Raw genomic sequence first — 26,368 nt, forward strand, 5'->3', positions numbered from 1 at the left:
CAACAGTATTCAGGAAACCAAACAAGAAATTCTCACTACAGGAAATAGCACAAAAAATTGGTCTTGAAATATCCTTTGAAAATCCAGTCATCATGTTAACTGACCCTACACTCATAAACAAAATTGGTGTAGGAAACCAAGAAATCAAAATTGTAGATAAATTTGAATTACTGGGAGAAATCAAAACACATGAACTCCATGAAAAGCCAACATGGCATAACAGAATAAACAAATTGACTACAACACAATATATCACCAAGAACACCTACAACAAAAAGATCCTGTCAATAGCAACAAAATTAAAGCACTACAAAGCAGTCACTCAGCCCGAAATAACATACACAAGTGAAACCATCTTCAAAACAACTAACACGCAGAAATAGAGAAAATACTCAAAATAGGGAGAAGAATCATCAGAATGTGTATCAACAACTCATACCAGAAAGATAGACACTGGAGAGTAGCTACAAATGAAACAGTCTACAAGGAAATAGAACTGGTAATGAGTACAATCAGGAAGAAAGAATTTCATTTTTTGGACATGTAATAAGAACACCAGAGAACAGGATCATCAGTAGGCCAATAGAAAAATTGTGGAATAGTAAGTGCAACATTAAGTGGATTACAGAAATCAAGGAAGATATGGATGAGCTACAGATTACATTTCAAGACCTAAGAAACAAAACTGACAATCAGGAAACTCACAGACAAAAAAACCAGACTGCAAATGAGAATCAACAGACAGACAATAGGAAGGGTGATTCCTGATGAAGACAGTTGAATGAGACCTGAGAGAATGAACAAATACTGGGCTGACAGGAAACTGAAAAATTCTTTGTAGAGAGTGGGCGAGAATGGTCCAATGAAGGCCATAAAATGGAAATAATAATTTATTATTATTTCTTTCCTTTCTCAGACGTTATGTCTGGTTAAAAATGGAAAGTGACGCGGACCTTGATCAAGCGTGACTTCCTTTTAACTGTATGGTATATATTACATTGCATTTAGGAACTTTTGGGTTATTACTATTATTATTATTATTATTATTATTATTATTATTGAAACTCTTCAAGACAAATTAAGGTTATCATAACTTACTGAAAGAAATTCTACCTGTATAAGCAATTCCTCAGGGTGTTTAAAATCATCAGATTTCACAAGGCTATAACTTTGTCATAAATAAAGGTACAGAATTGGGGTCAGTTTTGTACTTCTATAGATACCTGAGAAGCCTTTATTTACAAAGAAACGAAGATTTTCCCATTGTGAACAATTTATATGCGTGCACATACAACATCAAGGTGCTTTTCACAGCAGTCTTTAGGATCATATTCATCATTTATTGATCACAAATATCGAAACTCTTTTGAACACATTTAAGCATCCAGGCGATAGACTTCATCCGTGCATTTGTAATCATGTCAGTTTAGGAAACTCACTGCTGTTGCCATGTAGCATCATAGTTCAGAGTTGTTGGAAGAGGATGCACATAGGTGGAGCCTTTCACAAACACCCACCAATAAAAAAGGTACCATACTGAGAGACGAAGCAAATTTCAAGGTCAGATTTGCAGCCCCTTATAGTTGATCAATCCCTCGGGCACCTTCTTGTTAAGAAGTGCTTCTTCGTGAAGGTATGCAATGGTACACCACCCATATGAAAAATTATGTTTTTGATCATTTTTTCATCTCTTCTGTTTTTGGCCCTTTTGTGTGTTCCCTAATATTTTCCACTCCCATCGGTTTGTTACAGAATTCCCTAATCTTCAGATTCAGTTCAGTGTTAATCTCACTAAACTGTTAATTACGTTACATATGTTTAATAATTAATCATGATTACTACCAACAAACTTCCTGCACTGTATTGCACAGCACATTACCCTTATTATTGTTACAGCTACCAGTTAGTCTTATCCCTCAAGGATTCATTTTGTACATTTAAAGCAATCAGAAATGACTTGCTGCTGGAAGAAGTAGACAGTTCGTCATACACTAAATGAAACACACTGCATAAAATTCCTTGGTGTCTGCTTGGATTTCAAATTGAAACAGGGTCAAAAAATCAGTAAACTTGTCAAATAGTGTTCCGTAGTGACAGGTAGGTGCAAGATTCCCTAGGTCAATGAAGAGGTTTGGGCAAGGTGTTCACATCACATTCCTACTACAAGGTTGTATAGGATAAATCCTAGTGCCCTATAAGAGTATCCTATAGGATAGGACTGAGTGAAAGCATGCTAGAAAGCATTCCTGCAAGTTGACACTCAGGAGGAACACTTAGAATTGCAAGGCAGAGAGATATGAGCTTTTTGGTTAACTTGTTCTCATGCTGGTGCCTCCTTAATTATTATCAATCCGAATGCTTAAGAACTTCACTCATGGATTTTCATCCAGTGTGTCATTGATATGTCCTTCTATCTATAAGTCATTTGGATTTCTTTGGAATTGCATGATGATTGTTTTTGTAAGTATAAAGATTGAATATTTGTTCTGTTGCCTGTAAACCAGCCACAAACATGTTCTATTAATGTCCTGGCTGTTTCTACTATGAATGTTTTGTTTTTTGTTGCTAAGCTAAGATTTAGTTCTTGTAAGTGTAATTCTTTTAACCCTAGTTTCCTCGAGTAAAGGGAGATCAAGGTTGTAATGTGATGCCAGTCCGCTTCTACTGCATATTTCAGTCATGCTGTAAAGTCAGCACAATATTTTACTAATTACATGGTTATGACCTTTACAAGAAGAGTTCTTGCTTCTGTGATTGATTTGAACATTCATCTGATAAAATTGATGGCTGGTCAAGTATACACTTCCTGACTGAGTGCCGTGGATCTAATTTCAATGGTCACTTTTTCTCCCCAATGTTTTCAGCTGCTGTAAGAAATTGTCTTCATGGCATGTTCACTGTTGGTCTTGGAGCTTATATATTGTCATTTGGAGATACCGAATGGAACTATAGTCACTAGAAAGTGGAGTGCCAAGTTGAGAAATAGGAGCACTGTTGACATACTCATCTGCTTTGGTTCTGTTGAGGGGTAACAGCAGTGGAGGCAGCCAGAAACATTTGTGCCCTGTTTGTGTTTAATGCCATTGGACAGAGCTTTGCAAGAAAATGTTTTTTTTTATTCTAATGAGACTTCTTTTGCTATTAGTGACCTACATTTGGGATTTGATTAAGATCATTTAAATGCATTAATTCACAGTGATCCATGTCATTGTACTTGAGAACTGGCAAATTCGATGAACTTTGATCATTTCATGAACTTCTGACATTTGCGTGCAATGGGGAAGACTCAAAAATAGGGTGTATAGGTACCACATGCATTACACCAAAATCACAAAAATCGATGTCCATCTGTGCTTGATTGTCATCAGTTGGCTTGTGAACAACACTAACCATTCCTGCCCTGTATCATTATGCTGATCAGAAATGGTGGCTTTGTGCTAAAATAACGAAAAAAAGAGAATGGTTGAGCCCAAACAAAGCAGCAGCAAAAAGCATCCATGAAAGATAATGTTGTTCATCCAGAGTGATTTACTGTGAAGTGTTTCCTCAAGGTGTAACCACTGATTACTGGTGAAATTTGTCAACAACTGAGATGTGTTGCAGATGCAGTACATGAATGATGACTAGGAAGACACTACTCCAGGATAAAGCCTGCCCGCAATATGCTACTCTGACAAAAAACAGTACACATGAGTTGGATTTTAAAATCATTTCACACCACCTTATTCACCTGATCTAGCATTCGCAGATTTTCTCCTTTTCTGCTCTCTATTGAACAACCTTCAAGAAACTTCCTTTCCAGATGAAAATGCACACTGAACCTAGCTCAACGAGTTCTTTGCTTTAAAAACCATGTGACTTCTACAGTTACAGATACAAAAAGTCGCCCCAGCATTGGGATACTGCTGTAAATAGTGAAGGAGAACATTTCATTGATTATTAAGGTCTCTCTTATTTGTATCTGTAGTGTCTATTAACTATTAAACTTCCTGAAAAATATTATGAACCATACAACACTCAAATACTTGCTGAAAATGGATGCATATGCATAACTTTTTTTTTTCATTCTACTGGTAAACTGTTACCTTTCATCTGTGTCTAACCAGTAAGTATAATGTTCAAAATAATACTTGGTCTGTTGAGCCCAGTGTCTGGGTACAGATATTGCAAACACAGTTAGGTATTGTACATATCTTTCCGAATGCAGTTAACTCAGTGCATGTATGCTAAGTGTTCGATGATGAATATTATTGTCTTGAGTTGTCAAGTTTATAAAGGATTTAATACTTTCTCAAAATAATTCTGATCCCCAAGTGAGGTTGTGGCTGAGTAAATATCAGAAAATTGTTAATTTCTTGTCATAAAAGGATGTGGCTCTGTTGAGAGATGACTGTAATCTGTGCACCATTGATTCTTAGAACATTTTGAGTAGTAGTATGTGGGTGAGCTCTGTTGTGACAGTCATCCAACATGAAAGCTAATTATTCTTGTTTTGACGTATTGGTAAGGACAATTTTAATGAACAACACAGATAGTACATTGATGTATTTTGTAGGTTATCAAAATATGAGCATGCTTCTAAAAGTAATTTTGTATGAAGATAATATAATGAAGAATTGACAGAACCTGTAAAGTAGTTGATAAATTTGTTTACATCATTGTAAAAATGACTGAACTACTAAAATCCACCAATTGATGTTGGAAATAATTTGAATTTTTTGTATGATCAGTAGGCCTGTTAGTTGCAGCGGATAGAGATACAATTATTTCTTAATGGAAAACAACAGTATAATTACTCATTAAAGGTCAGTTGAATCAAAAGTACAATTCAGCTGAGGATAGAGTGATTCCAAGTTTCCTCTTGGGCAGTCACACATATGCAAAGTGAGTTTCATAAATTGTTATACTAACGTTTCCTTTTCTAAATGATTGACAATGTGTTCACACAATTGGCTGTGTGGAATTAAAGATAGCTCCTGAAAGAATTTTTTAGAATTATATTCAAATCAGAAATTGTTTGAATTGCACCCTTCGTTAAAAATACAAATACATATGGAATGGGTTAAATTAGGCATGCAATAAGTGTACATAAAACTTGAAATCTGAAAGATAAAAGTAAAAAACTAATTGCATTTCGGATGCAATAGATTCTGTACATGACTCATGCAAATAGCATCATTTCTTAATGCAGTTTTTTATACTCTAAAAAACTAAAACTATAGATAAATTGTACAATTTTAAAACATGAGTTTTTCAATTTTTCATTATACTTCATTTTCTTAATGTTCAAATTTGTTCAGTTCTAACAAAAAGTGCTGTCACTTTGTACTTTGTGAATAAATTGTAGGCTTTGGAATGGGTTTGAAAAACATTACCATAGCTTCTGCATTTTCAGAGATGCCATAGAAATTGTTTTATACCTTTATCATTTAAAATTTCTACAGTGACAAACAATCCAGGATTTATCAGATTAACATGCACATCCTTGCCAGCATCTGTTGCAATTGTGTCTTCAATTGCTGCATTTGATTCCCTGAAAGAATGATTTTATTCTTCTGAATACCCAGAACATCTTTGATAGGTTGCATCCACAATTATGAGAAGTTGTTTGATTTTTTTCAAACTCAAAGCTTGTTTCGACAAGAATATTATGATGCCTTAAGTTAGAAAATAATAATAGTTTTGAAAATGAGCAAAAGGTTTGACCTGAATGTAAGTTATGCTCCCTCAGTTGTCCAGAAACCATCTTTCAGTACCATAAAACATGGTTTTTGCTTGAATCTGAGTTTGTGCACATTTATAAAAATCTGTAGCTCAGTCAGCATACCATTTTCTGTGTTTCATCTGGTTTCACACTCCTCTCCTCATTGCACCACCAATAGCATCCATCACAAGTTCACCACGACATGCAGCAAAGAATAAGTCCATTTCCGCTTTAAATACTTCCGAACACAAAGTGGATAATGTGTACTTGTTTTCCAATAGGGAAGTACAGCCATCTCAACAGATAGTAAACTTTTTTGAGACATGAGATAGTTTTCCTTACATCAGCTCTGATTTGTATGAGCACACAGCAACATGTGTTAGATCTCATTAGTGATGATGGCATGATGAAATGTTTCCGCAGCATCCAGGTAAAACCTGTGAAGCCTGAACCTGTTCATATGATGAATGAGCAGCTTAACTTGTCTTCATTAATCAGAGAAACATTATCTACAAAGCCTGTCTGTAGATCTCCAGATTTGAGAGATCCATTTTGCACATGTCCCCAGTTCAGCAGATTGTGAATTTTTAATGAAGGAGTGAAATATAACATTTGCTTATCAATTTCTGACACTGCCTCACCAGTGGTACCATTACCTTCTGTATATTTTTGTTGCCTGTCAACATCAGTACATTTTTTCCATTTCATTTTTTTGTCAGTCAACGTCATTATTTAATTTGGAGTGAAATTTAGTAGTTAAAGTTTTTATGCTTTATACATGAATTCACAGTACACATGAATTGACAGTAGTCTACATGTTCCAGTAACTCCTTACCTTATGATAAAATGCTCTTTTCTGTGTCATTTTTCAGTGCATTCACCAGATAATCAGAGTTGGCATGATACCTTCACACATACATTGAGGTGTATTCAAAACCAACAAAATGTGTAATGCATGAAAGTATTTTTTATTTGTACCATTTGAATGCCTGCCTAAAATTGTTTATAAGCTCCCTGAGCTGAAAATACTATTTAGTGTTTTTGGAAAACTCTCTGCATCTTACTCTCAGGATCTTTAAATAATTTAGTATCCCATCTGTCAGGTGCTTGACCGATTGTCATCTCTGCCGTTAAAATAAAAAAAAATCAACTGCTTGCTTCTCTTCTTCTGAAACCGTGTTATTCAATTTGTGTTGTTAATGTTTGGTTACTAGTTATGGAAGTTATCGCACTGGAACAATTAATTTGTTTGTTAATGCATATTTCCATGTTGGGCTGTCTGGATGTAGCTATCTTTTCCTGCTTTTCTTAAAGTTTTAGGGGGATCAGTATTAACCTAAACAGGGTTCTGATGATGACACTCCAGTGACATGAGTCCTTTTGCATTTACTTTCTTTGTACAAACTCTTCACAACTCTTTCTTCCTCTTCCTTTATTTTGAGACATTTGCTAAGTTGCTGTCTTTCCTTTCTTCTGAAATCTTGTGATATTTTCTTGTCTTTTTCTCTACATTGAACCAATTGTAATTGATTTGCTTACAGTTTTGGAATAATATATATATCTCCAATTTACTATCCATTATATTTAGCAGAAAGCTACTATTAATAATGTGTTACAATGCACCAGCCTTCATATACAGATGTATTACTATGTAAGGTATTCAGCAAATGAAACTTTCATTGTTTCATCCACAAAATAATTCCCCCATAAAATCTTTGCTTTACAGCACCATATTTTTTTAAAAAAAATTGTTTAGGTTAAAGTTAACTAACAAAAAATGTAAACTTTGTTCCTGACCTACCTTCTGTGTAGTAAGAATACTTGATGTTAAATTCTTCTTTGGATTACACAACTTAATCAGCTTTTCTAGTTCCATATCTGGCATCAAACATGATGAATTTAAATTACTTTAACACTGTAACAAAACAAAATGTATTTTGTAACATAATCTATGTGGTTCAAGTCAGTACACAGGAAGTGTCGTACTGATCAGTACATTAGGCATGTATTTCGTATCATTGTAACTCTACTTCTAGCTTTCAAAAAATAGATGTGGGAAATTATTTGCCATTTTCCTCCTCAGACAGGAAAATAGCTATCACAGATGAAACCTGAGGCAAAAGCAAAGATAAAGCTTAGAAAATTATATTTTACTCTCGAGCTTACATTCTGGAATGGCTCAAAACTACAAATTTGTCAGACAACATGGCTGACCTTCACTTAACTTCAAGAGTTAGTAATAGATACAGGAAGGTTAGGAAAGAAGGGCAGGTCACAGAGACCCAAAGAGTGTCACTCACAAGGAAACATCATCAGTTTGCTCTTATATTTTAGAGAGAACAAAAGCATACCATATTTTATGAGTAAGACATTTTTTTCTTTGAAAAATTACCTAAAAATTTCTGGTGTATCTTATACTCAAAACTAATATAAAAATAGCCAATGAAATTTTAAAATTTAAATATGATATTGTAGGGCTACAGGAAATAATATGGCAGGGGAATGGGCAGATAGATAAACCTGAGTACTCATTGGTATATAGTGGACCAGAAGAAAGAACAGGCCAACTTGGTACAATGTTTATAATAACTAGAGAAGTTAGGAAAAGCCTTCTAGAATTTCAACCCATTAATGAAAGGATGTGCAGACTGAGACTAAAACGTAAATTTAGGAATATCTCAATAGTTAATGCACATGCACCAACAGAGGGAAAAGAGGATATAATTAAAGAACAGTTCTACGAAGACTTGGAAAAAGTATGCTGTGCAGTACCTAAATATGACCTGATGCTAGTAATAGAAGATTTTAATGCAAAAATAGGGAGGGATGAACATCCATATGGAGTTTCTGGAAAATATTCACTACATGAAGAAAACAATGAGAACGGAGACTAACTATGCCAATTCGCAGCAAGGAATAATATGATTATTAAAAGTACCACCTTTCCACACAAAAGGATCCATCTGGGTACTTGGAAGTCTGCAGCCAATGGAGAAGTCAATCAGATTGACCATATTTTAGTGATTGCACGCCACTCCACGTCAGTTACGGATGTATGGAGCTGCAGAGGACCAAACTGTGATTCAGACCACTTTGTGATAAAATCAGTCTTGAGACTGCCACTAACAAATGGCAAAAGAATGGGAAAGATGATGAAATGGAATACAAACTGAACATCCCTGATGAAATACTAAGCAGAAAGTTGAGCAATGAAGAGACCACAGTAGGAGTAGATGAAAGGTGGAACATGTTTGAAAAGCCATTAAGGATGCTGCAGAGGAAATAATAGGCATAAGAAGGAACAGAAGAAACCAGGAATGGTTTGATGAAGATTGCAGGTCAGCAATAGAGGAAAAGAACAGGGCAAGAACAAAAGTGCTACAGAGGGAAACCAGAAATAATGTGGAACAATATAGAGAATTAAGGAGAAGAGCTAACAGACTGTGCAAGAGAAAGAAGAGAGTGGAATAAGAAGAAATTCAAGAACTAGAAGAACTAAAGGAACAGAGTGAAATAAGAAAGTTCTTTCATGCCATAGGCAAAATGAAGAATAGATTCCAACCAAAAACAGTGACCTGTTCCAGTAAAGATGGGAAAATAAGGGAGGAAGAACAGATAGTGGGAAGATGGGCAGGTTATTTCAAAGATACACTAAGCACCAGCCTAGAAGATGAAGAGACAGCCACACAGGAGGGAAGAGTGGAGCTGGAAGTAGACAATGAAACCAATGAGGCAAGAAAGCCAACACAAGAGGTCTCCCAGGCTGTGCACAAGTCAACAAACAATCGAACCCATGGGGAAGACAGCATAATTGCTGAATTAATAAAAACTGGTTGTGAGGCTGTAATAAAGGAACTGCACACATTAATATCAGATATATGGGAAACAGAAACTGCCAGATAATTGGAAAATTGGAGTAATAGTCCCCATTCATAAGAAAGGGGACAGAACAGCATGCGAAAACTATAGAGGTGTAACACTCCTAAGTACAGCTTATAAGATCTTCACAAGTATATTAAACGAAAGGATATAGAAGTGTGCAGAAGGCATACTAGGGGAATATCAGTGTAGCTTTCGACCAGGCAGAGGAACAACTGATCAAATATTTGTGATAAGACAAATGATGAAAAAGTTCTATGAATATGATATAGATCTGCATTTCCTATTCATCGATTTCAAACAAGTCTTTGACAGCATAAATTGGCAAGAACTATAGAGTGTACTGAAAGAAGTTGGTGTATGTGCTAAATTAATAAGACTAATCAGACTGACAATGACAGAAACAAGAGCAAAAGTAAAGGTTCTTAGCAGAACGAGTGAAAGCTTTGACTTTAATAAAGGTGTGAAAGAAGGGGATAGTCTCTCCACTGTTCTATTCAATATAGCCCTGCTTAGTGTAGTAAATAAAATCAACAAAAGAGGCACCATATTTATGAAAACTAGCCAGACATGTGCATATGCTGATGACATTACTATAGTAGGCAGAAATACCAATACACTCCTAGTAACATACCGGGCAATGGAAACAGAAGCCTTAAAAATTGGCCTCATAGTAAATGAAAACAAAACAAAATACATGGTAATGTCACAATCTGAGGCCAGAAGAACCCCTAAAAACCTAAACATCAATGGGATATGCTTCAATGGAGCGTCCTCTTTTAACTACTTGGGAGTCCTAATAACAAATGGCAACAGTATTGGAAAGGCTATAAGGGAAAGAATACAAGCAGGAAACATAGCTTACTTTGCAAATATGCAGCTTTACAAAAATAGCCTTGTTACAAGAAAAACTAAACTGCTAATATATAATTCCCTAGTCTGCCCAGTTATCACATACAGCTCAGAGGAATGGACATTGACAGAACACAATAAAAATGCACTAAGAGGCATTGAGCGGAAAATACTACGCAAAATCTATGGGCCAATAAGGGAGGAAGAAGGCTGGAGAATATGCTACAATCCCGAATTACAAGAGTTAATACAAGCCAGAGACATAATAAAATTTGTGAAATCACAGTGAATACGATGGCTAGGACACTTGGAGATAATGACAGAGGATAGGATTCCGAAGAAAATGATGAAAGGTATGATCCATTCAGTCAGACAAAAAGGAAGACCTAGAAGAAGATGGATCTACAAAGTAATAATGGATATCACCAAATGGGAGTCTGGTGGTGGAAAAGAGCAGCAAATAACCAAGAAGTGTGGAGGAAGATTGTTGAAGGAGCCAAGGCTCACAAAGGGCTGTAACGCTACTACAGAAGAAAAATATAAAAATGTCCAGTGTTTGATTTAAAATTCCTGACAGGCTTAAAAGGGATTTAACATTCCTGACAGGCTTAAAAGGGGCCATATATTCAATGCTGTGGGAAACCTCTCTCTTATCTGGCAACACTGGATTCAACTGGCAGCAGTAGTGCACTTATGCGATGAACACGAGTTGTGGGGCTTCACGAGCTTACTAACTCGCTCCCCCTCCTGCCCTGCCATCACAGATCCAGAACACTGTCTAGCTTATGATGTGTCACTGCAGTTTACAGTGCCAGTGAACTTGAACTAGTGATTTGTGTTATCGGAAGCAGAAGAGTATTTTTTAGTACTTTCCTAGTGGAAAAAAATGAGGTTTCATATGATGTGGGCTATAAATTGAAGGTAATATCATAAGCAGAACAATATGGAAACAGAGCAGCTGAGTGGCATTTTTGTCCTCCTCCACCAGATAGAGCCATTCGTCATTGGCTTGCTAGTAAAGGAGGACTGAAAAAAAGAAGACTACATGTGCAAATTGAGCACTGAATGCAAATGCTCAAAACTACACTGGGGTCAAAAATTAAAGCAGCAAATCACAACTTCCTTGTCCTGTGTTTAATTCACAATACAATCCTACAAATTGTCAACCAGATGACCGTACAGTCACATTCTGCATGGAAGATGGCATTCCTGCCATATGACAACTATACCAATGTTGTCGGGGCCCCTATGAAACGAGATAGTGTTAGTTGAGTAGCCCCACACCCACAAATGCCATGTACACAGCCACATACAGTGCAGTATGACACGGAGAATATGCCTACCAGGCTCAGCAGTGGAGGGCCATAGAAAGAAAGGAAGCAGGACAGTCAAAAATGGATATGGCCTGATAGCTTAGTGTGAATCATTTGGTTGTTTCTTGGATGTGGCGACAATTCATAGAGACAGAAGCTGTATCCCAAAGTCCAGGGCAGGGCTGACCATTTGTCACTTCAGATGAGAGGACTGTTATTTGGCTGTAAGCTCACAACAGACCACCTTATTACTGCACAGCAAATGGCATGTGAGCTGCTGCATCTGCTGGGTGTGTTGTATCAAGGCAAACTGTGTGCAGATGGCTTTGACAGAGTGACCTTTGTCAGAGACCAGCTGTATGTGTACCTTTGACACATCTTTACAGAAGGCAATGTCTAGAATGAGCAGGCACCTTGCTTGTCACTCAGGACAGGCTGTCCTGTCTTGTGTTTGAATGGTGGACCCCGTGCTGCATTCTGTAATGTCACTGTGGGTGTCACAGGCATGTGGCATAGGCTGTGTTAGTGGTACAAGAATCATGTAGTATACAAACCGCTGAGTACTTCTACGCTCCAGACTGTTTGTTAAGGGTTTAAGGCATGCGTTATAAATACTTCTGTGATGGCAACTGGGGAAAAGCTTCCATCTAGCAAGTTGCAGGATTGGCTGTTGCTATACTATGCCCAGCTGGCTCTGCTTTGCAAAGCAAGTAGGCCATGATTTGCTTTGTAATTCATAACACTCTTCTGCAGATGGCTCTGTTTCAACTCACTTCTGCTCTGGCATATTTTTTGACCATTTATGGTCAATATGCTACATTGGCCTCCTTCTTATCAAGACTCTGTCGCTCGGGTTGACCAAACCATACTACCCATTACACCAGAGCTACTGGCGACTAGTATTTCCAGCCTTATTTTGCCTCTTAAATATCATTCTACAAATTAGTTACCGTAACTCTTTCGCGGAATGTTATACATTTCCTTAGGTCCCCTTGTCCTACACCTGAACTCAACCACCATGGAACTTACTTCATTACTATGCTTCTTGCACAGTTTTTTCCAACTCTGTACTCCGCACTTAAAAGCAAAAATAAATCGATTATTCTTCATACTATATCACTGTGCATTCTGCTTCATTCTGCTGCTTTTATGCTTGGGTTATCCAACCCAGTGTAATCTGAACTATGGCTGGGTCCGAACTCAGTCGTGTTCTTTGTTTTTTATGTTCCCAAAGAACACCAGGCTCAGCAGAACAAGTGCCACTGCAGTAGTTGGTATGACAATAGACGGTGTTGTCTCATTCTGATGCTGATTTTCACAATATGAATTTACATGCTGCAATAAGGTTTCCAGGGAGACTGGTCCCTCCTGCTGGTTCTGCAGTGAGTTTATAGATTACATTAATTCTGGACCTACAGTTTGATTCAAGCGGATTAGATTTGTGGTAGGTGGTATTTCCATGGGCTCCAAATGCAGCTGGGAAATACTCAAGTGAGTTATCCGTGAAATCATGGCAGACAGGCAGAACTAGGCCCCATTATGTTGCATGCTGTTCCATTTAATAAGAAAGCATTCACCTTCCATTCTAGTCTCTTTGCTGATGTACCCATCTGCTTCTTGAAACAATTAGCTGGTACTACCATCTTGACAAAGCTAGAGTACAACCATTGTGCCTTGACCTGCTGAAAGTACAGTTCTGGCTTGACCATTTCTTTATTGCATTCCTTTTCCCCTAACAGTTTCACTGTACAGGAATCCTGCCCCACTCATATTACCATACCCAGACAGATGGTGATTTTTTTCTCAGTGCCATTTTTGTCATGTTGCTGCCTCCATTTCTACTTGTCTTCCTTTGTCTTTTGCAGTTAATAACAGTTGCTGAGATTTTACTCTTACAAATTTCCCCACTACTTCCCTCTTGAAGAGTTACGTACAGATTATGTAGCACTCATTATGTGCTTGTTTCCCTGCTACTGTTACAGAAATGTAAATGTAAACTTTTCTTCCACCAGTTCTCTCACTGATGGTGTGTCTACTCCAAATTAATGGGCAAGTCTTTGTGGTCAGATTCCAAAACCAGCATCAACTTTGGTGTTAGTTTCTTCTATACTTTCCTTGGACCCTTATATACTGACCTTCTTGTAACAAATTTACTCCTAGCTGAAATGCTGCCTTCTACAGACTGCAATCATTTTATCATTACTACTTTCTTATCTAAGACTTCTACTTGGGTTTTAGTTCCCTGATATTTTGAGTAATATGTAATACTGCTACTCTTCTGCTTCAGCTATCTGCATTGCCATGCTTTTACTCAGTTTCATGCATAAGTTCAACGTCAAATTCGCTTAGTCTTGCTGCCCATCATGTCAACCTATTGGGAAGGATTCTTTCACCACAACCACCATTTTAATGCCACACGATCTGTTATTACTCTAAATGTATTACCATAACAGATAAAATTTGAAATATGTTAGCCTATAAATAAGGTTAACATCTCATTCTCCATTGTGGGATAATTTCATTCTGCAGAATTCCGCTGCCTTGAGCATAAGCTACTGGATGTTCTACACATTCCACCTCTTCTGATAAGACACAGCCTGGTGTATTGTTTTATGCATCACATAATAAAACAAATTCTCTATTAAAATCTGGAAATGCCACAATTGGACTGTTTTAGTTAAGTACCAAAGTCATGAACCATGTAGGATGGATCTGGCGCAAGGTGTGGTTCAGCCAAAATAGTTTCCTGTCCAATTAAATTTGTGATGCTTGAAGAAGGTTTGGAATGCAAACTAATTATATGGTCTGACCACCATGTTGGGCAGAACAATAACTGAAGAGTTTTAGCATTTCATTTCTGTCTGGTCAACTGAAAGTACTGTGGAGAACCACATAAAAAGTTTCTATGTTCGAGTCGTAGTTTCCTACCTTGTGACAGGAACTTTGCAATGATGGAGGAAAAAGTGTCAAAATTTATGGCTCCTTTAGAATGGAAGCATGTCAGTGCTTAGGCCTGTGTAGAACATTCAAAACTGACTTCAGGAGGTGATGGAAGACTTAAAGGGCATAGGATCCATTGAGCTGGTTCACAAAACGCCACCAGCTTTGAAAATTACTGGTGTGCTCTGGTTGAAGTTATGCAGTGACGATCCTTGAGGCATAAGCATACTTCATCCATGTGAAAGACATTTTACTTTGAAACATGGTGGTGAACGTGAAGTAAAGAAATTCTGATGCCTTGCGGTTTTTGGTTGCTCCACAATGGGGTACTGAAACTTGTAAGGAGAAGAAAAGCGATCTATTGGACGTGACGAAATACATGGAATCAAAATACAGGCATTTTATGAAAACATGCAGTGTGCCAACTGAGTGTAATGTATCAGATTTGGGTCTCAACTTGATAACAAGCTCATGTTCTATAACTTTTTAAGACCAAAGTAATCAGTTTACAATAAATACTAGTTTGTATCTTGTTATAAATTTCTTATTTAAAACTCTCAGATTCTAGGCAACCTTATCATTACAGTAGAGAAAGTGTGATCTGCTGTAATGCTGTATATCAGTTGCTATACATGGTCTTTCCATTTTAATAGTTATTTATTTTCTAAAACCTATCCTGAGCGCAATTTTAAAAAGCACAACCAACTATTTTCAACAGTCTGCATCTGCAAACAATACATATCTGCTATAATATTATTAATGGTTTTTGTCGATTTCCTAAAAACTCCAAAATGTGCTATACAGCATTATTCATGCACATGCTTCATTTTGCTATGATTATGTGCATCTATCACGGCTAATTGAATATTTTGGCCTTGTGTTTGTTATCTTCAGTTTGTGTGCCAGTAGCATTACTGACTCTGTGAGCTGACTCCTTACTTGAGAAAATTCAGTCAAGATGTATAATATTAATGTTCTAGAATTGGTCCTATGATGTGTTTTCAGGCTGGTGAACAAAGCTGATGGTGGAATGTACCTCTACAGTCCCATCCATAGGTCAGGCCCATTCAGCACTGAGTATATACCGTGATAACACCACCAGCTGTCTACTGTAGATTTTGTCAGTCAACAACATCTACCCCCCAGGGGGTCCACAACTCCTTTGTGGACACGTGCGTAGCGAGCACGGGACCCCTAGCTAATGTGGCCCTCCTTCCTTTCCGGGCTGCATACCTTCCCTTCCCTTTCCGCATCCTTCCCCATCCCCCATCTTCGCCCCCCCCCCTCACCACCGGCTCTTTCCTTCCCTTTCTCCCCCTCTGGGAGTATGGTTTGTGCCTACGTCCGGAGACGGACGCTCGAAACTGTTCCAAATTTCTTGCTTTCTACACTTGCAAGTCCTCGTCCTTCCTCTGTCCTTCTCTTTTCCTTCCCTCTTCTCTTTGCCCTTTTCTCTGCTGCGGCGTTTCCTTTCCCTTTCTCTTTTTTCCTCCCTGTGCGAGTCTGAAGGCCGACCCACACACTTCCATGCATAGCCGGTGACGGGGTAACGCGTAATTCCCCGCCCCGGGTAGACAGGTAGGACACGTACGTACCCCCTGGTAACGGCCAGACCCAGGGAGGGGAGATTACTCGAGCTGATACCTTCCGAAAGTGCCGATTGGTCCCTCCGTCCGTTTGTCGGGAGGTGTGACCTGAGGTGTGAACAATCACCTAAGGCGGGTGTGCCCTCAGTGAGGACCCCCACAAGGGAGGAGCACGCCATCGGAGACGCCAGTAATCATGGGGGATTCTTCCGCAATGGTTTCCTCACCTTCCACTATGTCTGCTCACAAACGTAAGTTCACTGAGTCTCAGCCACAGACGGTTCTTCCATCGTTGCCACAGTTCCTTGTTGTTTCTCGGTCTGATGAAGGTCACGACTTCTCCACGGTCAATCCTTTCATTATTCAGAAAGGTGTCGACGCAATTCCTCGCGTGGAGTCGTTTATACACACTCCCTCGCTGGATTGTCTGACGAAGAAATTCAGCACTACCTGTCTGACCAGGGCGTAACGGCTGTTCATAGGGTTCTGAAACGGGTTGACACGAACATCATTCCAACCCGCACTGTCTTCTTGACATTTGACAAAGTTCAACTCCCATCGAAAATCAAAGCAGGCTATGAGATAATTTCCGTTCGCCCCTACGTCCCAAACCCTATGCGTTGCTATCGATGTCAGCGGTTCAATCACACCAGCCAGTCCTGTTCCAATCCGGCCAAATGTGTTACGTGTGGCAAGGATGCCCATGAGGGTGCTTGTCCACCTCCATCCCCTCGCTGCATCAACTGTATGGGTGACCACGCTGCTTCCTCTCGAGATTGCCCCGTTTTTAAGGACGAAAAGCTCATCCAGGAAATAAGAGTGAAGGAAAAGGTGTCGACCTTCGCTGCTCGAAAATTATTCGCCAGTCGACAGCCCACCGTGCCTCAGACAGGAAAATACAGCACTGTCCTTGCTTCTCCTCGGCCAACAAAGGTGGTGGCCACGCAGACTTGCGACCTCACCTTTAGTACCACAGTCGTCAGATCGGCCAGCGCAAAGATCGCCTGTTCAACCTCACCACTTTCGCCTGCCCACTCTATGGCTCACCCTTCGTCTGGTTCTGCTAATTCTCGAGCCCAAAAGTCAGACGCCAAGTCTTCGAAAAAAGAGTATACTCGTGAAGAGTTTTTACGTACCGCAACTTCACAATCATCGGTTCCTACTTCATCTAAACACCATACTTCCAAGAAGGCTACAAAGAAACACAGTTCCTCTCCTTCTCCGCCAAGGCGTGCCCCATCTACAGCACCACCTGGCGGAAATCGCCCTCGGCCGTCTTCTGTGTCGCCAAGGCACACTGCTGGTGGCCGGTCAACCGGCCGATCGCTGGTGGCAGGAGCTGCTCCTGACCAACCTATGGATCAGGATCTTCTGCCTTCGACTGAATGCCATTCCATGCTGTCAGTCGCAAGCTCTGAGCAGTCATTGAGTTGACAGCACCCTTGGTCACATTCCTCCATTTTCTGTTCACCCTATGTCCATTATCCACTGGAATATCCGCGGCATTCGAGCCAATCTGGATGAATTGTCGATCCTCTTACGATCCTACTCGCCGGTCATCTTCTGTCTTCAGGAAACAAAGCTGTGTCCCCATGACCGCTTTGTTCTCCCTCATTTTCAGTCCATCTGATATGACCTCCCCTCTGTTGAAGGCACTCCACCCCATGGAGGACTCATGATTCTTCTCCATGATACTCTCCATTATCACCCAATCCCCTTAAACAGTTCCTTCCAAGCTGTCGCCGTCCGTCTTTCCCTTTCCGGATACACGTTCTCTCTTTGTACGGTATACATTCCATCGTCCACACCAATGGCACGAGCTGATATCCTTCATCTTCTTGGTCAGCTTCCACCCCCCTATTTGCTGGTTGGGGACTTAAATGCCCACCACCCGCTTTGGGGATCTCCACATCCTTGTCCACGTGGCTCACTATTGCTAGAAGTCTTCCACCAAGCGGATCTAGTTTGCCTCAACACTGGGGTCCCCACATTTTTGTCTGCCTCCACAACAAATTTATCTCATTTGGACCTTGCGGTCGGTACTGTTCCGATAGCTCGGCGCTTCGAATGGTTCGCCCTTGATGATACACACTCGAGTGACCACTTTCCGTGTGTCCTTCGACTGCAGCCTCAACTGCCATATCTGCGCTCGTGACGCTGGAAGTTTGCCCAAGCCGATTGGACACTTTTTTCGTCTCTAGCGAAGTTCGATGACCGTCGCTTTCCCAGCGTCGACGATGAGGTCACACATATTACCGACGTTATTCTTACAGCTGCGAAACGTTCGATACCACGCACCTCCGAATTGCCCCGGCGCCCCCCAGTTCCTTGATGGAACGCGGCATGCCGTGACGCAATACGTGAGCGGCGACGTGCTCTTCGCATTTTTCGTCACCATCCAACTTTGGCCAACTGTATCCGATATAAGCAGCTCCGTGCGCGATGCCGTCGCGTCATCCGCGATAGCAAGAAGGCAAGCTGGAAATTCTTTATTAGCTCATTTAACACCTTCACTCCCTCCTCGGAAGTTTTGAGTCGGCTTCGACGGTTCTCAGGCGTGCCTAGTTTCTCCCCGGTCTCTGGGCTCACTGTCGCGCGTGATACCTTAGTTGACCCCGTCGCAATTTCTAACTCATTGGGTCAGCACTTTGCTGAGATTTCGAGCTCTTCAAATTACCCTCCAACGTTTCTTCCGAAGAAACGTGCAGCAGAAGTGCGACATCTTGCTTTCTCCTCTCAAAATCACGAAAGATACAATACTGTTTTCTCCATGCGGGAAATCCAACATGCACTCTCTTCTTCTCGCTCCTCCGCCCCAGGACCGGATGGTATCCATGTCCAAATGTTGCTGCATTTATCAACCCATAGTCTGCGTTACCTCCTTCGCCTTTATAATCGAATTTGGACCGACAGTACCTTTCCCAGACGATGGCGGGAAGCTATTGTCGTTCCCGTTCCGAAACCTGGAAAGGACAAACATCTCCCCTCTAGCTATCGCCCCATTTCTCTCACAAGTAGTGTCTGTAAGGTTTTGGAGCGTATGGTGACTTACCGTTTAGCGTGGTGGCTGGAATCCCGCAGTCTTGCAATGCGGATTCCGAAAGCATCTTGTTGCTCTCTCCACGTATATCATGAAAAATTTTCTCCGGAAACGCCAAATGGTAGCAATATTTTTTGATCGGGAGAGAGCATACGATACCTGTTGGAGGACAGGCATCCTCCGCACACTGTCGTCTTGGGGCTTTCGAGGCCGGCTGCCCCTTTTTCTTCGCGAATTTATGGCAGAGCGCACATTTAGGGTGCTGGTGAAAACTACTCTCTCCCGTACTTTCTCCCAAGAAAACGGGGTACCCCAGGGCTCCGTGCTGAGTGTTGTACTGTTTGCCATCGCCATAAATCCAATTATGGATTGTCTCCTTCCTGATGTCTCGGGCTCCCTCTTTGTGGACGATTTTGCGATCTACTACAGCTCTCAACGGACCAGCCTTCTTGAAAGACGTCTTCAAGGATGTCTCGATCGCCTCCACTCGTGGAGCATCGAAACCGGCTTCCGTTTCTCACCCAGTAAGACCGTTTGTGTTAATTTTTGGCGACGTAAGGAGTTTCTTCCGCCCTCCTTACATCTAGGTCCTGTCAACCTTCCGTTTTCAGACGTCGCTAAATTCTTGGGTCTTATGTTTGACAGAAAACTGTGCTGGTCCTCCCACATTTCCTATCTTTCGGCTCGCTGTCTGCGTTCCCTTAACACCCTCCTTGTCCTGAAGGGTACCTCCTGGGGAGCGGACCGAGTGGTCCTTCTCCGCCTCTCTCGCGCCTTAGTGCGCTCGAAATTGGATTATGGAAGCATAGTCTACTCCTCTGCTCGGCCGTCTATTCTTCGGCGTCTCGACTCTATCCACCACCGTGGATTACGTTTAGTGTCTGCAGCTTTTCACACCAGCCCTGTGGAAAGCCTTTATGCTGTGACTGCTGAACCTCCGCTGTCCAATCGGCGAGCAGTCCTTCTGAGTCCGTTATGCTAGCCATCTGTCTTCCATGCCTGCTAATCCAGCCCATGACATTTTTTTCGACGCCTCCTTTGACGTAGGGTATGCAGGCTGCTCCTCCTCCCTACTACCCCCGGGAGTCCGCTTCCGTCAACTGCTCCATTCTCTTTCCTTCTGCTTTCCTAAAACCTTCTTGACAACTTGGGGTACAGCACCGCCTTGGCTCCGACCCCGGATCTACTTGCTCCGTGACCTTTGTCAATTTCCCAAGGATGGTACCCCTACACTTGTTTATCGTCGGGCATTTGCTGCTCTATGTGCACAAATGACGGACGCCACATTTATTTACACCGACGGCTCGAAAACATCGTTAGGTGTAGGGAGTTCCTATATTGTTGGCGACACCCCAAATCACTTTCGGATTCCCGACCAGTGTTCGGTTTATACTGCGGAGCTTTACACTGTTCTCCAGGCTGTCCACTACATCCGCTGCCATCAGCGGATACAGTGCGTAATCTGCTCAGATTCTCTCAGCTCTCTCCTCAGTCTCCAAGTTCTTTACCCTGTGCACCCTCTGGTCCACCGGATTCAGGACTGTCTGCGCTTGCTCCACCTGGGGGGCGTCTTGGTGGCGTCCTCTGGCTCCCAGGACACACTAGTATCTGTGGGAATGAGGCGGCCGATATAGCAGCCAAGGCTGCAGTCTCTCTTCTTCGGCCAACTATTCAGTTGCTTCCCTTCACCGATCTACGGAGCGGTTTATGTCGCCAAGTTGCTCAATTATGGCATGCGCATTGGTCAACACTTACCCATAATAAATTGCGGGAAGTGAAAGCCCTTCCTTGCGCTTGGACCTCTTTCTCCCGAACGCGTCGTCGGGAGGAGGTAATTTTAGCTAGACTCCGGATAGGGCACTGTCTTTTTAGCCATTGACATCTTTTAAGCGGCGATCCTCCCCCACTCTGTCCCCACTGCACTCAGCTGTGGACGGTAAGACACCTTTTAATTGAATGCCCCTATTTTAATCCGTTACGCTCCCGTCTACAGCTATCGCCTGATCTATCGTCGATTTTAGCAGATGACACGCGCTCAACCGACCGCGTACTCCAGTTATTAGTGCCAGTGAAATGACGTCAGTCATATGAAGCTTTTTTTGGGACAACCAACCCCTTTCTGTAGTGGATTTTTAAGCATTCCTTCTGCTTTTAGTTTCTCCAATTTTATGGCTTTGTTCCCATTGCTGCTGGTTTTAAATTTCGGTTTTTTACTGTTTCCTAAGTCACGGGCTGGGCGCTAATGACCATAGAAGTTTTGCGCCCTAAAACCAAAAACGAAAAAAAAGCAACATCTAAAAGTATAAAGTTATTCATATATTTCAATTGTTAATGCATAATTAAACAAGTTACTGAAACAGATGTTAAATGCAGTGGAAAGGAAATAATGAGATGTAAACACAGTGGCAAAGTTAAGCTGAATCCTGTGTGCTGTCAGTCTAAGAGACTAAAATAGAAATGGCCATACTTATAATCAATAACTTGAATTATATAGGTTTACATAAGAAGCTTAAATACTAAATGCAGTGAAATTGTGTGACTAAGAATACTCGGCAGATTCCCCAGTTACATAAGCTACTGTGACATCAGAACTAAAATCTAAGTTTCAACTATGTGTTAATATAAATTGATTAGTGATGCTGTGTGACTGTCCATCAAAGTACAGAAAAAAAGAACTGTCAGTTGTGCAAAGTGAAAGTTCTTCAGTCTCAAAAACATAAATGAATTGAATGTAATGAGATAATGCCAAAATCCTGTCATCCATACAATTTTAGAGTGTTCAAATGGCACAACTGGTTGGCTGCCCAGAGACTTCAGTTCAACTACTGTCAAAACCTATCCAGACTTAGCAGTAACTGTTCATTAGCCCAGACTATGTGAGAAACAAACATATTACCAAAGACTATGAGGCACAGCAGCACGGCTTATTTATAACCTCAAGAAACCGTACCATGCTAGTCATTTTCAAAACATCATGCAAAAGTAAATTAGAATAACAGTGATTGAAAGTACATTGTTTTCATTGAAACTAAACAACTTGAAATAAGCACCTTCCTATGCTGGTCACTTTGAAGCTTACCAAACATTCTTGGATAAATATTACATTAAATATCAGTGAAAACATCATAAACTGCCATCATATGCAGCTGTTAAAATAAGTAAATACAATGAAATATTTCGATACAAACAAGTTTGTCAAATCAGGTGAGATCATAATTTCTTGTTCATATACATTTTGCTTGAGGTTACTATGTAGCACATACCAATTGAAGTGGACCTCTCTTGATCACACTGCATAATACGAGGGCTATCCACAAAGTACATTACGTTTTGGAATTAAAAATAAATAAAGTATTGGAAATTTTTTTTATTATATACAGATGAAAGCCACACTTAAATACTACTTTTCTACATAGTTGCCATTTAAATTAAGGCACTTATCGTAGCGATGGACGAGCTTGGAAATTCCTTTGTCGTAAAATTCTTAGTCACACAATTTCATTGCATTTAGTATTTAAGCTTCTTATGTAAACCTGTATAATTCAAGTTATTGATTATAAGTATGGCCATTTCTATTTTAGTGTCTTACACTGACAGCACACAGCATTCAGCTTAACTTTTCCACTGTGTTCCAATAGATGATTCTATATTGAAACGGATTCAAGCACACCATCTAAATGTTACTAGATTTGCTACAAAAATGACTCAAATGACTCAAATATATGCTTGTAAGCTAGTGCTACAGCATCATAGACTTTGCATGTGAACCAAGACCAAAACGTCATATAAAATGCCATAAGAGTGCGAAGAGAGAGTGTTATCATTCCATCACACTATTATACAACATTGAAAGAAAATCATTGTGGAACTAAGCTAAATAGTGAATATGATGGACTTGTGCCAAGTAACAAAATTGTTGCCATGAAAGGTGCTAAAACAGTAACCATAAAAACAAGTGAACATGAAAAATGCACTACACTATTGTTCTTTCATGTTGTGTTGGAGGTACTGAACTAAATCCAGTGATCATTTTCAAGTTTTAAACAATGTCAGAACCTTCTGAAATACTCCCAGGTGTTGTTCACATACATGACAAGGGTTGGATGGTTGAGGCCGGTACAAAATTATGAATTGTGTTGGAGCGAAGGAAAGGCAGTTCATTGAAGAAGAGGTCTCTTCTTGTGCTCGATCACTTGAGTAGTCGTTTGTAAAATTCTGTGAAAGAGAAATTGAGACAGTTAAATACAGAGCTTGCTGTTATTGCTGGAGGACTTACTTCACAATTGCAACTTCTTGATGTCGACACTACACTGAAGAGCCAAACAAGCTGGTACACCTGTGTAATATCATGTAGGACCTCAGTGAGCATGCAGAAGTGTCACGACATGACATGGCATGGATTCAACTAATGTCTGAAGTAGTGCTGGAGGGGGAATTGACGCCATGAATCTTGCAGGGCTGACCATAAATCCAAGAGAGTACAAGGGAGCGGAGATCTTTTCTGAACAGCACATTGCAAGGCATCCCAGATACGCTTAATAATGTTAATGTTGGGGGAATTAGGATGCTAGCGGAAGTGTTTCTCAGTAGTGTTCGTGGAACCAATCTGTAGCAGTTGTGGATGTGTGGGTTGTTGCATTGTCCTGCTGGAATTGCCCAAGTCTGTTGGAATGCACAATGGACATGAATGGATGCAGCTGATCAGACAGGATGCTTATGTACATGTCACCTGCCAGTCATATCTAGATGTATCAGGGGTCCCATACAACTACAGCACACATCCCACAACACCATTACGGAACCAACACGATCTTGAACAGTCCGCTGCTGACAAGCAGGGTCCATGGATTCATGAAGCTGTCTCCATACCTATACACTTCCATCCACTCAATACAATTTGAAATTAGATTTGTCTGACCAGTCAATATGTTTCCAGTCATCAACAGTTCAATGACGGTATTGACAGTTGCAGGTGAGGTGTAATTCTTTGTGTTGTGCAGTGATCAAAGATGCACAAGTGGACCTCTGGCTCCAAAAGCCCATATCAGTGATGTTTTGTTGAATGGTTTGCATGTTAATACTTTTTGATGGCCCAGCATTGAAACCTACAGCAATTTGCAGGATTGCACGTATGTGACACTGTATGATTCTCTTCGGTTGTTGTTGGCGCCATTCTTGCAGTATCTTTTTCTGGCCACAGTGATGTAATAAATTTTTTGTTTTACTGGATTACTGATATTCACTGTACACTTTTGAAATGGTCACATGAGAAGATCCCCACTTCATTGCTACCTCAGAAATGCTATGCCCCATTGCTCATGTTCTGGCTGTAACAACACGTTCAGACTTAATTAAATCTTAATTACCTGCTGTTGTCACAGCAGAAACAGCTGGTTCAGCACTTGTCGTATATAGGTATTGTGGACTGCAGTGTCATATTATCTTTGTTTACATGTCTCTGTCTTTGAATACGATTGCTTAGACCAGTTTCAGTGCCACTTCAGTGTATTTACGGTGTATATGGAAGAGGATTGGAACAAATGGATGATGGATTAAGCCCAACATGAAATCATGACAAAGGGTGTCTTAAAATGATCTACAAACAAATAAGTGTGTTGGTCAATAAAGTTGTTGTGATCTAGGGTGAAAGAAAATATCACAGTTAAATCTTTCACGAAGGATGGCATAAGTAATGCTCTCAGTAGTAGTGAAGACCATCTTACATATAAAGAGGACAATGATGTGGAGGAAAGAGGGAAGTTCAGATATTGAATTTCAGTGATTTTTAAAGGTCGTTTTGGTTTTATAAACTGAGAAATTTTTAGGCTGACTTTGCAATTCATTGATGAAAATGGTAAAAATGTACTTTTCTTAAATATTGCTTGAAAATTAAGGTGCACTTTACAGTCTGTAAAATATGGTAGTTATTTTATTTGAATTCATTTTGATTTGATCTGATGAGCTCACGTAAAACAATGTACTTAAGGATTGTTGCTGCTGTCTAGAGGGTCATCAGGTTGCGTATAGTGATCTGCAGAACAAAACAGTGTTTGTACTCTGCCACTGTTTACTATTTGCTCATTTAATCTCACCATGGTTCTAAATACAGTTCTACTACAGTAACACTCAAAAATGTTTGCTAGAATGCATTAGTTTCACTTACATAAACATAAGTGTATAATAGAAAAATCTGCCATGGGTAATTGAAAAATATGAAATTGTAATCTACACTCCTGGAAATTGAAATAAGAACACCGTGAATTCATTGTCCCAGGAAGGGGAAACTTTATTGACACATTCCTGGGGTCAGATACATTACATGATCACACTGACAGAACCACAGGCACATAGACACAGGCAACAGAGCATGCACAATGTCGGAACTAGTACAGTGTATATCCACCTGTCGCAGCAATGCAGGCTGCTATTCTCTCATGGAGACGATCGTAGAGATGCTGGATGCAGTCCTGTGGAATGGCTTGCCATGCCATTTCCACCTGGCGCCTCAGTTGGACCAGCGTTCGTACTGGACGTGCAGACCGCGTGAGATGACGCTTCATCCAGTCCCAAACATGCTCAATGGGGGACAGATCCGGAGATCTTGCTGGCCAGGGTGGTTGACTTACACCTTCTAGAGCACGTTGGGTGGCACGGGATACATGCGGACGTGCATTGTCCTGTTGGAACAGCAAGTTCCCTTGCCGGTCTAGGAATGGTAGAACGATGGGTTCGATGACAGTTTTGATGTACCATGCACTATTCAGTGTCCCCTCGACGATCACCAGTGGTGTACGGCCAGTGTAGGAGATCGCTCCCCACACCATGATGCCGGGTGTTGGCCCTGTGTGCCTCGGTCGTATGCAGTCCTGATTGTGGCGCTCACCTGCACGGCGCCAAACACGCATACGACCATCATTGGCACCAAGGCAGAAGCGACTCTCATCGCTGAAGACGACACGTCTCCATTCGTCCCTCCATTCACGCCTGTCGCGACACCACTGGAGGCGGGCTGCACGATGTTGGGGCGTGAGCGGAAGACGGCCTAACGGTGTGC

The 26,368-nt window shown here is 40.7% G+C and overlaps 1 protein-coding gene across 7 annotated transcripts in view; it reads left to right on the plus strand.

Moving 5' to 3' along the window:
• LOC124720333 (zinc finger protein 726-like) overlaps positions 1–26,368 on the plus strand; it is a 326,530-nt gene that overhangs the window by 62,148 nt on the left and 238,014 nt on the right. The window contains exon 5 of one of the 7 annotated variants that reach the window (XM_047245651.1): positions 15,694–15,737. The exons of the other annotated variants lie outside the window; for them this stretch is intronic. Coding sequence (XP_047101607.1) covers positions 15,694–15,711 — 18 coding nt within the window. The 3' untranslated portion in view covers positions 15,712–15,737. Of the gene's footprint in view, positions 1–15,693; positions 15,738–26,368 lie in introns of those variants that run through there. 7 annotated transcript variants of the gene reach the window in all.

Source organism: Schistocerca piceifrons, chromosome 11 (assembly GCF_021461385.2).
Source record: "Schistocerca piceifrons isolate TAMUIC-IGC-003096 chromosome 11, iqSchPice1.1, whole genome shotgun sequence".
Taxonomy (NCBI): Eukaryota; Metazoa; Arthropoda; class Insecta; order Orthoptera; family Acrididae; genus Schistocerca; species Schistocerca piceifrons.